A 16,364-nucleotide genomic window follows, 5' to 3' on the forward strand; every position below is an offset into this window, starting at 1 on the left:
CCTGATTCTTAGGGGAAAGAATTAGAGCCTTTCCCACACATTAGCCAGAAATTGGTCTGTAATATCAACAATATATTATTCTGCATCGTGGAAGCCTTACCAGACTCCGCAGTGCCTGTAAACAATTCAGTGCCTTGGATACTTATAGTAAACTACTCCTAATCTGTTGTAGTCAGCTCATACTGATATTCCCAATGTTACCAACCTCAGATGTTTAAAAAGTTTTGTGTGCGCTTCTGGTCCAATGCACAGTCTTGGGAGTGATGGAACAAGGACACATTTTGGATTTTCATTGACTAAAATGAAAGAGATTAATCTTAATTCCCTTCCTCTGCCTTAAAAACTGAACTTCTGTTGCTCAAGGAAAACAACTATCTATTGTTTTATGGCAAATTAATTTTAGTGGGAGAATCTTCCCAAAGGAAATCAGTAACATATAACAAGATTTTGTATTGTTTAAGAGCCCTGAAACCAAAAGCAAAACTGAAGGGGATTTTCCTCACTGTATTGACTGTTTAAAAAAAGAAGAAAACCATCAGTTGAAAGATGAGATTTGTCTAAGGATCAAGCCTAACTCTGTAGAGTCTAAACACCCCCCCTTTACAGAAAAAGTCCTTCTGAACATAGTAGGGATTAAATTTACAGAGTACAATGTATATTTCACAAGTTTCTCTAGCAGCTATTCTGAATATTTATAGTGTTTAAGAGTGAATTATATTTTTAAAGTCATCCTATAGAATTCTATACCAATGATATACTTCTTTACTGAGACTTTTCTGTATAGGCCTGCTACACATGGGACGCTTTCAAAGTGATAGCTAGAAAATTTACTCTGTGTTGTTCAGGTAATTCGATTAATTTTTGTTTTTTTGAGAATAAAATAAAATTGTCTGGGGATGAGGGGTTCAGTATGCAGGCTGCTCTAGAGAGCAGCAGCATGAGGCCAGGTGAGAAGCGCCTCTCCATGGCTGCTACAGCTTCAGCGGGCACAGGCAGGGGAACAGTGCATGTCTCCCAGCTGGGACAGGTGCACAGTTTGTCTGCCCCCTGTTACTCCCAAACAAGAGTGAGGAAACTGCACTTCTCCCACCCTACTCCCTGACAAAGGGCAACAGCTAGCAATGTTCCCATATAAATCGGGGGCGGAGGAGGAGCTTCAGCCCCACCCTCCCTCCCTAAAGGGTGCCTGGGGGATTTGAGGCTTGAGACTGGAGCAATCCCAGAAGGGGGAGGTTCATCCCCTTCCAGCCCCTTTCACCTACCTGGTGATTCTGTCTCTTTTCTGTATGGTGTTCTGAGAAGCAGTCCCATTTTTCCAGCACAACCAAACCCTTATATTGCTTTACATTATGATAAGAGGAAGCTGCATAGCAAATGTGATGGTCCTTGCTCTTACTGTTTAGGAGGAGTTCTTAAACACACAGAGGCTGTGTCTACATTGGCATCCCTTTCCGGAAAAGGGATGCTAATGAGACACTTTGGAATTGCAAATCCGCGGGGGATTTAAATATCCCCCGCAGCATTTACATGGCTACCCCTTTTTTCCGGCTCGGGGTTTTTGCCGGAGAAAAGCGCCAGTGTAGACGCGATTTTCCGGAAAATAAGCCCTTTTCCGGAAGATCCCTTATTCCTACTTTCAAGGGATTCCTACTTTCAAGTAGGAATAAGGGATCTTCCGGAAAGGGGCTTATTTTCCAGAAAATCGCGTCTACACTGGCGCTTTTCTCTGGCAAAAACCCCGAGCCGGAAAAAAGCGGCAGCCATGTAAATGCAAATGCCGCGGGGGATATTTAAATCCCCCGCGGATTTGCAATTCCGAAGTGTCTCATTAGCATCCCTTTTCCGGAAAGAGAGAGAGACTCACAGACAAACTCTCAAATATATAGCAGAGTAGAAAGAAAAGATCTCCATGCCTAACGTTGAAGAATTTCTCAATAATTAAAATGTTAGCACAGTGAAAATATATCAAGTTATTCTGTGAGAATAACAAAACACCCATTGATTTACTCCTCTCCCCAATTTTATCATGGCTTGGCTTCGCGAACGAAGATCTAGGAAGGAAATCCACATCTTCTGCAGGCACGCTGGTGGCTGACGAGGCCTATGCGAGACAGGCAGGTCCTGCCACAACGGCTGCAAATATAGGTCTGATCCGGGATAGGTGCTGAGGGGTCACGGTTCTTCTTCCTTCTCCTTTTGTCCTCCATACAGGCCCTGCGGGTATCTTCGAAGAAGGAGGTGGCCTGGTGGACTGTGTGCCTCCAGGAGTTGCGATCAGCTGCTTGTGTTGTCCACTGACGGTGATCGATACAACAAGCAGTGAGGGTCTTCTTCAGGGAGTCTTTGTACCACTTTTGTGGTGCCTCTATGTCACGGTAGCCAGAGGACAGTTCCCCATACAGCACGATCTTGGGTAGGCAGTGGTTCTCCATCCTGGCGATGTGCCCTGCCCAGCGAAGCTGTATCTTGAGGACCATGGCCTCGATGCTGGTGACCTCCGCTAACTCAAGGACTTCAGTGTTGGTGACGAAGTCACTCCAAGGAATATTTAGAATTGTGCAGAGGCAGCGCTGATGGAAACGCTCGAGGAGACTTAGGTGACGACGGTACGTGACCCAGGACTCAGCGCCATACAAGAGAGTGGTCAGCACAACAGCTTTGTAGACGCTGACCTTCGTGTCTCTTTTGAGGTTGCTGTTGTTCCAGACACGTTTGTATAGTCTGCCGAATGCATTGTTTGCCTTGGCTAGCCTGTTATCGACTTCTTTGTCGATCTTGGCATCAGACGAGATCACGCACCCCAAGTAGCTGAACTGGTGGACAACTTTCAGTTCTGTTTGTTCAATGAAGATGCTTGGTGGATAGTGCTCCTCGTGGGGTGTGGGCTGATGAAGAACTTCAGTCTTCTTCAGGCTGACTTCAAGACCGAAGATCTGAGCAGTTTTTGCGAAACAAGACGTAATTCGCTGCATAGCTGCCTCTGTGTGAGCAAGGAGGGCGGCATCATCAGCAAACAGCAGCTCCCTGATCAGTTTCTCCATGGTCTTTGTGTGGGCCTGCAAACGCCTCAGGTTGAACACGCTCCCGTCGAGACGAAAACGGATGTATACGCCATCAGCGTCGTCCAGGTCCTCTGTGACCTGCTGGAGCATCATGCTGAACAAAATGGTGAACAGTGTGGGAGCAAGAACAAAGCCCTGTTTCACGCCGTTTGCAATAGGGAAAGGCTGCGAGAGGTCGCTGCTCTGTCTGACTTGTCCAAGCTGGTCTTCATGAAGCTGGATGATCATGGTGAGGAACTTCGGTGGGCAGCCTAGTTTTTCCAGGATTTTCCAAAGTCCCTTCCTGCTCACGGTGTCAAACGCTTTTGTCAGGTCCACAAAGGTGACGTACAACGCTTTGTTTTGCTCCCAGCACTTCTCCTGAATCTGCCTCAGGACAAACACCATGTCTGTGGTTCCCCAGTTGGCTCTGAAGCCACACGGTGTCTCTGGGAGGTGATCTTCTGCTATCTCGGGTACCAGTCTATTCAGCAGTACTCTTGCGAGGATTTTGCCGGCGACGGACAGAAGTGTTATGCCGCGATAATTGGAACAGTCTGACTTCTCCCCTTTGTTCTTGTACAGGGTGATGATGACTGCGTCCTTGAGGTCATGAGGGAGTTTATCCTGCTCCCAGCAGCAGACGAAGAAATCATGGAGTTTGGTGTACAGTGCTGGGCCTCCGTTCTTCCATACCTCAGGAGGGATGCCATCAACTCCTGCAGCTTTACCACTCTTCAGCTGTTCAATGGCTTCCTCAGTCTCTTGTAATGTTGGTGCCACATCCAGTTCAGTTTTCACTGGTTGTTGTGGAATGCGGTCAATCACTGGTTCTTGGACTGAGCGGCTAGCATTGAACAATGTGAGGGGGTGATGTTTACACTGCATCACTGGGCGAATGAACTCCCACGACAGAGCCACCGGCCAGGGCGGAAGGGTCTCGTTAGGACCCAACGGCCAAGTGTTCGGGACCAAGGCGCGCCACTTCATTATTGTGGATTGCTGCTGTGGCCTACCAGCTATGGTTTGGAATAGCAGGGAAGGTGGATCTCTTCAGCCCTGGAAGGCCGTCTGCCTAGGAGAAGGAACTCTGATGTAAAACCTACGGCCCGAGGACCTCACTGTCACCATCCCAGCTTGCTAGGCCATGGCAACTGAACCCCGGGTTTAAAGGGTGGAGCCAGTTCTGCGCACACTGCACTCCACTTGAAAGCTCCTTTGCGCAGGCAAGAAGGAAATACTCACGTCTACTCCCCCCGGTCTCACTAAGTCCTGTAGCGATGGGAAAGGGGCGAACTCGGCAGGTGTAAGATGACACTGGCAGCCGCAGTCTCAATCCTGCATGCAGGTGGCTCAGGCGCTAGTGGTCGTCTGATGATGACCTGGAGACGACATCATCACTCGCAGCACCCTGAGTGACCAAGCTGCCTTTTTTAGGGACAGCACTGCTTGCTCCACACGGAGAGGGGCCTAGAAAAGGTGGCCTAAACAAAGCTCGTCTCCTTCTCCCCCAGTTGGCTTACCGCGGTCAACGGGCATCTCCATATGCGGTCGAACTATATAAAAGAATCAACGGCGCATCCCACTCGCCTTAAAAGGTGGGAAAGGACTTAAACTCGCATGCTGGAACATCAGAACCATGTTAGACTCAGCCGACAGCACTCGACCTGAGCGACGATCTGCTTTAATTGCACACGAACTCACTAGGCTGGATGTTGACATCGCCGCACTCAGCGAAATCCGCTTTTCAGAGGAAGGCAGTCTAAGAGAGCATGGCGCAGGTTACACCCTCTACTGGTCAGGCAAACCAGCGACAGAGAGACGCCTTTCAGGTGTCGGCTTCATGATCAGGGACTCCATCGCTATCAAGCTTGCAAGCCTGCCAACCAGCCACTCTGACCACATCATCTCAATGCGTCTACCACTTCGTGACCAGCAACATGCCACACTGTTTAGTGTGTATGCTCCAACTCTCCAGGCAGACCCTGCTGACAAAGACAAGTTTTATTCCGACCTACGCAGCCTTCTGCAGGATGTTCCAGCTGATGACAAGATTGTCATCCTGGGCGACTTCGACGCCAGAGTGGGCAGAGACTCGGAAACCTGGAAAGACGTACTTGGAAGGCATGGTGTGGGCAGCTGCAACGATAATGGACGCTTGTTACTTGAACTCTGCGTGGAACAGCAGCTTTCCATTACCAACACTATCTTCCAGCAGAAAGACAGTCTGAAGACAACCTGGATGCACCCTCGGTCAAAACACTGGCATCTCATAGACTACATCCTAGTGCGCCAGCGTGATCTAAAAGATGTCTTTCACACCAGGGTAATGCCCAGCGCCGAGTGTCACACAAACCACCGCCTTGTCCGCTGCAAACTCAGCTTCCACTTTGAGCCCGCACCAAGGAAAGGTGGCGCCCCGAGGAAGAAGCTCAAAGTCTGCAGCCTTAAGTCTGCCGCAGTCAAGGCAGCTTTCCAGGAGAGCCTACGATCCAGGCTAGAGGAACCGAGCTGCCTAGCAGACTCGCCTCCGGCTCCAAAAGTGCTGTGGGATCGTATCAAAACCGTTGTTCTGCAAACATCTGAAGATATCCTAGGATTCTCCACGAAGAAGAACAGGGATTGGTTCGATGAGAACAACTTAGAAGTCCAATAGCTACTGTCAAACAAGAGGTCAGCACACCAGGCCCACCTGGCCCAACCATCCTGCCTGCGCAAAAAAGCAGCCTTCCGCCTGGAATGCAGCACTTTCCAGCGCAAGCTTCGAGAGATTCAGAACGAGTGGTGGACCAACCTCGCAGTAAGAACTCAGCTTTGCGCTGATACTGGCGACTACAGGGGATTCTACGAAGCTCTAAAAGCGGTATATGGCCCCTCGTACCAAATCCTGAGCCCCTTGTGGAGTGCAGACGGGAAAGAACTGCTCACCGAAAAGGACTCTATCCTGAACCGCTGGTCTGAGCACTTCTACACCCTCTTCAATGCTGGGATGTAGGGAGCTCTGGGTAGAGGTAGTACCTTTGTTTTCTGGTAGCTGCACTCAATTTCTGAGTGGACGGAAGCACTGGTCCTCATCCATCTCCTAAATCTCTCACATCTGGCTCCTAGTGCCACACCCCGGTAAATCCCCAATTTTATAATTATTACTTAAACGTATTCATCATATGTCCAATTCCACAGGACAAATATTGAACATACAATGTAAGGATAAATAACAGAATACAAACGGGTTGTTAAAACATCTACAGGACAACCTACAAAGCTATAAGTCTATAAGGCAGAGAGCTACCTCAGCTATAGAGTCACCTTAAATACCTCTCGCCTCGTTATTCTTGGAAGAATCCAAGAGTATTGATAGGCCCTGTAATGTGCCTTGAAGGTTAAAAAAAATCTGGACTCTTTTGGACCAATGGGTAAAAGGATCTCTCCTGAAACAGAAAACTTCATCCTGACAGAAGAACTCTCCCCAAGATTTAGGGCATTGGCCTGGGGAGGGCAGGACTGTAAGTTGGAGTCCCACCCCCCTCTCACTCCGCCCACCCTGGAAGCAGCAGGACTGCCAACACAGGCTGCCCCAGGGATGAATCTGGCTCCCGCATTAGGAAGGCAACAGTAATATGTGTATGAGATTATCAATATGCAAGCCTTTGTATATGATGGAGTCTAGTAGGGAAGTCTCTCTATAAACTCTTAAGCTGAATCCTTTTGAGATTCTCATTTCAACTGTGTATTTTTTTGCTCCTATGAAAATCTGTTCATGCACCAAGACAATACTTTTCAAAAATGCAGGGGAGGCACACTTAGATCCAGAGGACAACACTAGATGGTAGAGCCATGCAAACTGAACAATACAGAAAGCACATACAAGAAGTTATCTTAAAGCCCACTACAACCCTGGGAATTTGGCTTGGTTCCAGCTATTTGTAGCCCTCCAAGGGCATGTCTGACACTAGGAAATTATTTCAAAATAATAACTCCCAAAATAACTATTTTGAAATAGCATGTTCACATTACAGGGAAGCCTTGAAATTAATCCGATGCAGGCTCCCTTAATGTGGAAGCGCTACCTCAATTTAGAGCCCCAGTAAGTACTGGGGAGTAATTACTTTGAATGACTCTGAGGAATAGTTATTTCGAAATAGCAGCAATGGAGTGGCCACACTATCTCTATTTTGAAATAAGGGGGGGTTGTTTTGAAATAATTCCCTAGTATAGACCAGGGCAATGTGTATGCGAACAAATTTCTGCTATTGAGAGTGTAAACTGCAAATTGCTCTGATTGATCTTGCCCTACTTGAAAAAAAAAGGCAAAATGCTCTGGTACAATCTGTGCTTTGTAGCATTTTATACTAGAAGTTTACACTGGTACAGCTACGTTGGTGGATGAGATTAGTACAAATCCCAGTCTAGACAACATCTCTGTTTCAGAACTTCCTCCTCGGACTGGATAATTGACAGGAGCTGGCTACGGTATTTCCAAATCAACTAGCAGCAATAGAACAAAGAGCAGCAGCCGTTGTTTTCTTAGTGGATAAAGCTGGAAGATGCTTGAAAATAGAAGCTGCACATCACTTGAGTCTCCCTGAATCGGAGGGAAACCACCATTTAACAAGCATTTTGCTCCTTCAAAAATTCTGTAGAAAGTTTAACATTCCTTATTAAATTCTGTAGAGGTCTTTAAGGCAAAACCTGCAGAATTAATACTCTCTCTCTCTCTCTCTCTCTCTCTCTCTCTCTCTCTCTCTCACTCACACACACACACACACACACACACACCTCTGTTGCCGTACCTCCCCCCCCCCTTCTTTATTCAATTTGTATATATCTGTATATTTCGGGAATCGTTTTCAAAAGCTAATTCCTCAACTAGTTAGTAGCCTTTAGTTGAATATCCCATTATTGGAGACCAGCACATGAGGATGTATCTTCAGCATAAAGCTGCTTTTTACAAAACCATTTGTAATACAATGAACTTCTTGTGCTGGAGTTAATTTGAAGCAGCTGCAATCCCCCATCTGCTCAGTTGATTTAGAGTAGTTGGTTTGTCATTATAAATGGAGTTTAAATTTAGTTGCCTTAAAAATTAAACCAGTCTGGTTATTAAAATGTCTGATATAGTCAATTAATACCATGAGAATTAAGATCGATGTATCTACTCGACCATTCCCATGGGAGTTTTGCCGCCGCAAAGAATGCAAGCAGAGTCAGGGCTATTTAGCATCCCATTTTAACTAAATTGCTTATCAGTTTGATTTTGAGGTAGGAAATTGCTTGCTTGAATATTGCATTTGATGTACATTACCAATATTACTATTCAGCAATTACTAATCTTTAATTGATTCTTGTTAATTAATATGTTATGAACAAAGGGAATGAAACGAATGTTTTAGAAGGTTTTAATTGTTATTATATACAGTGCTGTGTGTTGGTCAGACTCATCCAAAGGGACTTTTTGATTAACAGGTAGTTAGGAGGATTTGTTGCTATGCGAATTACTTGTTTATAGAATATAAGTTTAGAGAATGGGGAAAGTTGATACAAACTAATTTTTTAACTGTTTCAATGTATTGGTTGCAGTGTTGCCGCAGCAGCCACAGTTGGTCCCAGGAAATGAAAGAGACAAGATGAGTGAGTTATCTTCTGTTGGTCCAGCATAAATTCATAACAGTGACAAGTTTTCAATCTCCACAGAAAAGTGGAGCTCAAAAGCTTTTCTCTCTCACCCACAAAAGCTGGTCCAATAATAGATATCACCTCACCCAACTTACTTTTTTTCTTTTTGGTGGAGTGATTAATCATGGTACCATAATGATACTAAAGCCTAATTCTTTCCCATCATGGTCTCCCCCCCCCCTCCCCCCGGTCCATTGTTTTCCCAATGGGAGAGCTGGATTAATCAAGAGTCCTACTTAGCATAGCTGGTCAGGAAAAAATTGAATCTCTGTGTTTTTCCCGTGGGGAAAAGGACACGTTTTGGGGCAAGAATTTTCACAGAGTTTCCTATTTTTCAGCCAGCACGCTACAGTAACAGAAGTTCTTTCCACAATGTGATAGTTAGCAAGATTGAAAGTTCAGCTGTAACTCATGTTGAAACTTTTGCTTTTTTTTATATACTATTTGGAACTACCCCTGAAACAGTTTGAGCCATCAGAGAGGAGGGATGGTCTGCATGTATATGTGTGCAGGGCTAGAGGAACGTTGAGCTGGGAACAAACACTAGTACAGGTGTGGGGGTTTCAAACAAACAAGGTGATCAGATGTTCCACTACTAGCAGCCATAAACCAAGAGTTTGGGCTCAGGAGAGATTAAAATGTCCCCTAGCTGATTAGCAGTGAACCCACAGCTAGGTTTTTTCTTTCTACTGGTGTTGCACTTTCGCACATGACTTGGTGCACATAAAATTATTCCTAACAAGAATGGAAAAATTCTGTACATGGATAGAGAAGATTAAAGGGAACATTGCTAGGGGTTTTGCCTTATACAGTAAAACTCCGATGGTCCGGCATCTGATGGTCCGGCACCATCAGGAACCCGGAAGTGCTACGGGCAGCCGGACCATTGGAGCTGCTCTGCCCCCAGCTTCCCTGATTCAGCCACTGCTAAAACTGACCAGCGACTGAATCGGGGAAGCCGGGGGCAGAGCATCTGGGGGCTGCTGGGTAGGTCCCATAGCGCTGCCCCTCGGGGCTGCGGGACCCAACCCGGCACCACCCCAGCTGTCCCCGATTCAGCTGCTGCTGAAACTGACCAGCGGCTGACTCCGGGAAGCCCGAGGCAGAGCTGCTCTGTCCCGGCTTCCTGGAATCAGCCCCTGATCAGTTTCAGCAGCGGCTGACTTGAGTACACCTGGGACAGAGCAGCTGGGGTGCTGCCGGGTTGGTCTCGCAACGCCAAGGGTTGGCGCTACCAGACCAAAATGGCAGCGCCCCAGCTGCTCTGTCCCAGGCATCTGGATTCAGCCGCTATTGAAACTGACCAGCGGCTGACTCCAGGAAGCCCGGGGCAGAGCAACTCTGCCTCCGGCTTCCTGGAGTCAGCCGCTGATCAGTATCAGCAGCGGCTGACTTGGGGACGCCTGGGGCAGAGCAGCTGGAGTGCTGCCGGGTTGGTCCAGTAGCGCCGAGGAGTGGCACTGCGGGACAAACCCGGCAGCACCCCAGCTGCTCTGCCCCAGGCATCCCCAAGAGCAGCTGGGGTGCTGCCGGGCTGGTCTTGCAGCGCCAAGGGTCGGTGCTACCAGACCAACCCGGCAGCACTCCAGCTGCTCTGCTGCAGGCATCCCCGATTCAGCCACTGCTGAAACTGACCAGCAGCGGCTGAATCAGGGACGCTTGGGGCAGAGCCGGACTATCGGAAGGGAGGGTTATGGGGGGTGTGGGGTGCCATCCCCTCCCACCCGAGACCCCTCATAGCCCCCCCTTCCGATAGTCCGGCAAATCTGATAATCCGGCACCCCCTGGGTCCTAAAGGTGCCAGATTATCGGAAGTTTACTGTATAGGCAATTTATACACCCTACCCGACCCCCAAAAAACAAAAGTGTCCCAAATTTTCACACTTGCTATCTGGTCACCCTAAGTATCAATTTTCCTCTGGATCAGAGTGTATTACAGGAATGAGAGATTCATTATATAACCATGGACAATTTAACTAGTAATCAGTTTCCCATCAGGTCCACTGATCACCTGCAATTTGAGCCCAGGTATTTGACACAGATTGTAGAATCCCATTTGAGCATTTTATGATTTTCCTTCACTTGATCTGTTAGTCCTGAGCCCACACATTCTATTTTTGAAATGGGAACTGAGTGTTTTCTCATGGTTTCTGCAAGTTGTCCTCCACAGGGATTGCATTTACAAAAGGAAGATGAATTTGTTCTCTTATCTTTAGTTTATTCAATCTTGTACTTACAATTTGGTTCATTAAATCAACAAAACTGACCTGAGTAACTAAGGGACTTACTATACAAGAAAATCCCACTTAATGCAGATTTCATGATCTATGTCATCACGAATTCACTTTGACTCCTAGAGTGAATACTGGTAAATAATATCAGAATATATGCTGCAGAGTTTAAAAATGTTAACAAGGGCACAGTCCCTGTGGCTAAAATGTTATAAAAATTCAATAACATCACAAGCTGATGACTAATGAGCCTGGAACCTCTGGTTGCTGTTTAGTGAAAACCCTCATTAATTTTTTACAAGACCTTTAGAAGACATGCCACAAAAGGATGGTTAATGCTTCCTCCAACTCTGCTGGCTGTCGGAGTTCAGAAGATGACTTCATTGTCTACATTGACATTCTTTCCTTCCTCTTTTCAGGTTGTTTGGTTTTGTCTTGCTTAAAATTTTCTACCGTGCCCATTGTAAAAAGGTCAACTGATAGTTCACAATCCAGCAGAGGAAAAAAATAGTCAAAAACAAACACATTGTCAACCATTTTGACCCTCACAGTCAGATTTTTTTTCTTTTGTTTTGGGTAGTTGAATGAGAGTTGTACATGGCAATGCTCTATGCTAAGGGTCCAGGTCCTCTCAATGTACTAAAGCAAAATTTTTCGTGTGCCCTTTAGAAATGTACAAGCTCATTCAATATCCTTATGACTGAGCACCATGATATATTTATTGAACATGGATGTGCAGCTTGGGTGTTTTTCTTTATGTCAATTAGGACAGCAAGATCAGACATTTTCACATGATTGCAAAATATACCTGGCATATTAAGGCAACAAAAGAAAAAATGGTATGTGAATTCTCCCAGAGTTTATAAGGCATCATTAATTTCTCACGTTATGATTAACGAGACAGTAATTGTGTAGGTTATGCTTGATTTATAAATGTATGCCATAACTTTGATTGCTGCTGGCATGCATATTGATGGGCGCACATATTTTGGTGATAAAATAAGGTCTTAACATTATTTTTAATAAATACATCATAAAAAGTCAGGTGAGTCTTGTTACACCAATCTTTGCTACTGTATTCTTGCACGACTGGGGCACTAAGCATTCCACCTGTCATAGGGACAGAGTCCATTGTGATTATTAAATCACATTTTAACAAGATTTTTTTCTATGGCTTTGTCTACACTATGAGTATTTGCCAGAAAAAGAGGGGTCTGCGCAAAACAGACACGTCCACGCTACCTGTTTTTGCGCAAAAGGCATCGGAGGAGATTATGCAAATGAAGTGTGACGATATGCTAATCAGCACTTCATTTGCATTGCCTCTCCTGGCAAAAACTCATAGTGTAGACAAAGCCCATGAATAGGAGCATTTCATGGGGAGGGAAGCCATCTATGGTGCAGCTTCTTTGCCAACTGTAGAAGACATTAGCCATGTGGCACGTAAAAGAAATTCTTTGATCGCCTATGGATCTAATATTGTGAGCTAAGTGGAACATAAATGTTGTGAGTTCAAGAACTATGAGTGAAACAAAACTTCTCAAAGTTACTTTTCAGTTCAAAATTCCAACTTTAATTCTGCCCACATTATTTGATATAAGTATGCCAAAATCAGTTTGTGATCTCATTCCAGCTGATGTGGACCTAGAGTAACTCCTTTAACACCAGAGGAGTCACTCCAGATTTTCACTAGTGTAACAGAATGCACAATGTAACATAGTGGTTTTTACTTTTAAAATCAGTGTTTAAATGTGAATTCCCAAGTTTAAGGACTATTGTGCATTTTCTGTACTGATCTTAGGTCCAAGTATTCCGATATTCTCAATTAAGATACTGAAGTATAATTCACTAGCTCAGTCCTTTTCTGTCTGCCCATGTGGCCTATAGCTATATGAATCCACTACCCAAAGTCCCTATTTTAAGTCAGCAGTGGCCACTATGAAATCTGAGCTATAGAAGTGCCTTTGGAGAATGCTTCATGCCCTGATGTTGGGAGAAGATCATTTCTCCCAATCCCCGGTGAGCTCCCTCTTCATAAATCCCATTTTTTATGGGTTTGCAAAAAGGACCAAGATTTAGACCTTAATGAGATGTGACTATTTAAAAAAAGTCTTATCAGTATTGCATAGCATACATGATGCTCTGTGTCTGGCATAATATATCACACCAGTTAGCACACAATGAATCACAGTAAGTTCAGTCATTGATGTAAAAATGATTTTTTATGCCATGAACATATTTTCTTTTTTTGTTTGTTTGTTTGTTATTGCCAGTGGATTTTTCTCTCTCATTCAGTTTTAAGTCAAGCTGACCTCTGAGGGGCTGGGGTTTAAGTTCCAAATACCAGGCTGCTCCACTTTTAAAAATGCTGAAACACTGGTCCTAATTTTTCAGTCTTGGGTCAGAGCTAGACATCTCACTAAGCTGCCTGATTGACAGAGATGTTGAATACCCACAGTTCCTGCTAACTACATTGGGAATAAAGGGTTTTCATCGCCCTTGAAAAATCAGGCTATTATATTGCAGTAATATCCAAAGGCCTCAATCAGATTTCAGCCCTTTGTGCAGTGCATCATACAGACATATAGGAAGAGAGACAATTCTCTGCTCTAAGGATCTGACAATCTAAAATACCGATTTTAAATTGAGACAAGGTACAACCAGATTGTGCAACAAACAAGGGATGATGAGTGTTCACAATGACATTGCCTAATTCGGGGCAACCAATTTTGAAAATTTTGGCCAATGACATTAGTCACTTGAATTTTAGACGTGTGTGGTTGAAGCAGCTACGCAGCACAATCACACTGCCTGTCCGACATGTTTGTGCAAGTATTTCCACCCCTGACAGCTCTGACTTTGAGCTGGTGCTGAAGAGTGCATATTACTTGATGCCTATGGCAACTGCTGTTGTAGAGAGGAAATTATACCAACCCCTGCAGTGCACCTCATATGTGGTAAATTCACTTAACAGCAATTTAGAAGACGACTCCCTGGTGCTTTGCCAGTTTGAGGCAGATGGTCACTGAAGTTATTAAAATCATGCATGTTGCATGAACCTCTGAAAAAATCTCAGTGTTACAAAGTTTACTAGCATGATGGGGGTTATGTGTACATATATAAAATATATAAAAAATATTTGACGATAAAATACAGTATGATTCTCCACTGTTTAATTGTAATTTTTCCCCCATATCTCTTAGGTTCAACTAATCCACTATAACCATGAGTTGTATACAAATGTCACAGAGGCTGCAAAAAGTCCCAATGGCTTGGTGGTAGTTTCTATATTTATGAAAGTAAGTATTTAAATTTCATAAATATTATCTAGTGTTTAAATTATTGAGATTATTTTTCCATGAACAGAGTTTTAGAATCAGCCCTTTTCATCGCCATTTGTATTGTGTCAGGGGTGCTTTTGCTTCAGTCAGAGATCAAGAGACCCCATTATGCTAGGCACTGTGCATTCATTATGAAAGAGACTGTCCCAGCTCCACAGAGCCTGCAGTCTAATGGTGAAACATATCAGGTGAGGGAAAAGTTTTATGGGTATGGTGCAGTGAAACAAACATATTTGGTACAATAAGCAGCAGTTGTAGTAGTTTATAGTTTCACATTAAAATGCTCAGGGAAGTTATTAATACTGCAGATTTGAGGTATCTGTGTGAAGAGATGCAAAAGTGAGCATATAATTAAAATTAATCCTTTTCTCGTGGGTGTAAGGAGTAGGGAGAAAGAACATTTGCATTTTAGAAGAGTACTGGCTGGTTATAAATCAACAAATGAGTTTCCCTACCAATGTCATTTAATCTAAGGTTAAATCTTAGATTATACTTAAATCATCAAAATGAAAAGAGTCTTAAAAATCTAGATGTCTTTTAGAGTTTTGCATTTCACACAGGTGGAAGAACATATGATTATTATCCATTAGCCTTCATACCATCCACATTCCTCCACATCTATTGCTAATACTCAGAGCTCACTGTTTATTCAAATATTCTGAATTATACTTTAGAATCTTCTTTTCTTCTTAATTCAAGGCCTCCTTATGGTAATACATGTGTTGTACCATTGTGAATCCTACACTTTGCCTTAGTGTTTACTGCAAAACATTAGCTGTTTCTACGAGGGGAGCAATGCTCTGATTTACTCTGCACCTCAAAGAATCTAGCCAGAAATCATATAGGCAATCTTCTTTTTAAAAAATCCCTTTTAGCACTCTGGTCTGAATTAATAAGGATCGGGCTTACACACCAACCTCATATCTAAAATATGTATTTCACCAATTATTTTGGAAAGTTGGATCCCCTTGCTGCCTTTTGTACAGCTCTAATACTTGAAGTATTTGTCAGAAAGATCATCTGGTTATCTCTTTCATCCCTAGTGTGTGAGGTGAACCCTGTGAGTTAACTGTAGTTTGTGAAAAGGAATAGAACTGAACCATCTCGTGGACACTGCCCACAATTTTCAGTTCTATATGAAACGGAACTTGTTCCTGTGTACTACTTTAATTGCACACCTAATGAAATGAGTAATGTGAAGTGTAGAACTAAATTTGTTGTTTCCCTTCACGCAGGTACTACATGGTCTTTGTCTTCCATGTGCACTGACTGCCCATTTTTTGTTTTGAATGTCGGAGGCAGCGTAATTCATTCTCTGAAATAATTGTGCCTCAAAGTATACAAAGTGTTTGATGGCCACTGAACATACCTAGTGCCAAATATTTCAGTATGTTTAAAACAATTTCACAGATATAAGCATTGAATGGACCAGATCCTGTTCCATATACCACTCAATCTGTTCTGGCCCTGGCCACCTCTTAATATTGGGAGATGTGCTGATTCTGGGGCAAATCTCCTGCTTGAAAAAAATCTGTGGAAACTCAGTGATAAGGATTTCTGAGGTTACCTGTCCCCACAATGGTGAGGATCCAGAAAAGAATGTTTCCAGTGCTTGGGAGCTTTTTGGAGGTGGGGCTCTGGTTCAGACCCGAAATGGTTATATTACAATATATTATATTTCCAAGCTTCATAATAAATTCATTTCCAAAACTGAATGTATCACAGCAGCATCCGTCCAATTACTAAGAAATGTAATTCGGAGAGGACAGGACAGCAGGGCGAATCAATTAAGATACCAAGAGGTCAGGTTCAGAACCAACCAAGCTACATAAATGTGACGTATAAATAGGAGTATAGAGGGCATGGCCCAAGCAAAATATCCAAGGCTGTATAGCAAAAATAAATTGCTAATCCATGTCATATTCTGAATATTAGGCCTCTGCACTATGGAATTCAGTCAGACTTCTCTTGCAGCTTGTGTAACCTGGCACTTGGAATCTCACTGTTAACGTATAATTCTAAATAAAATATAAAAAAGACTAGCAATAGACACGAGAGAGAGAGGAGACTGGTGCATG

General features: G+C 44.0%; 1 protein-coding gene across 7 annotated transcripts in view; it reads left to right on the top strand.

Annotated features, from left to right (window-relative positions):
- Window positions 1-16,364, top strand: part of CA10 (carbonic anhydrase 10 (inactive)) — a 437,425-nt gene that overhangs the window by 397,071 nt on the left and 23,990 nt on the right. For all 7 annotated transcript variants that reach the window (XM_089771875.1, XM_089771876.1, XM_089771874.1 and 4 more), the window contains one exon: window positions 14,149-14,244. In XM_089771875.1, the coding sequence (XP_089628001.1) occupies window positions 14,149-14,244 (96 nt within the window). The remainder of the gene's footprint in view (window positions 1-14,148; window positions 14,245-16,364) is intronic.

The sequence above is a fragment of the Pelodiscus sinensis genome, chromosome 20 (genome assembly GCF_052426305.1).
Source record: "Pelodiscus sinensis isolate ZL-2025 chromosome 20, ASM5242630v1, whole genome shotgun sequence".
NCBI classification, from domain to species: Eukaryota; Metazoa; Chordata; order Testudines; family Trionychidae; genus Pelodiscus; species Pelodiscus sinensis.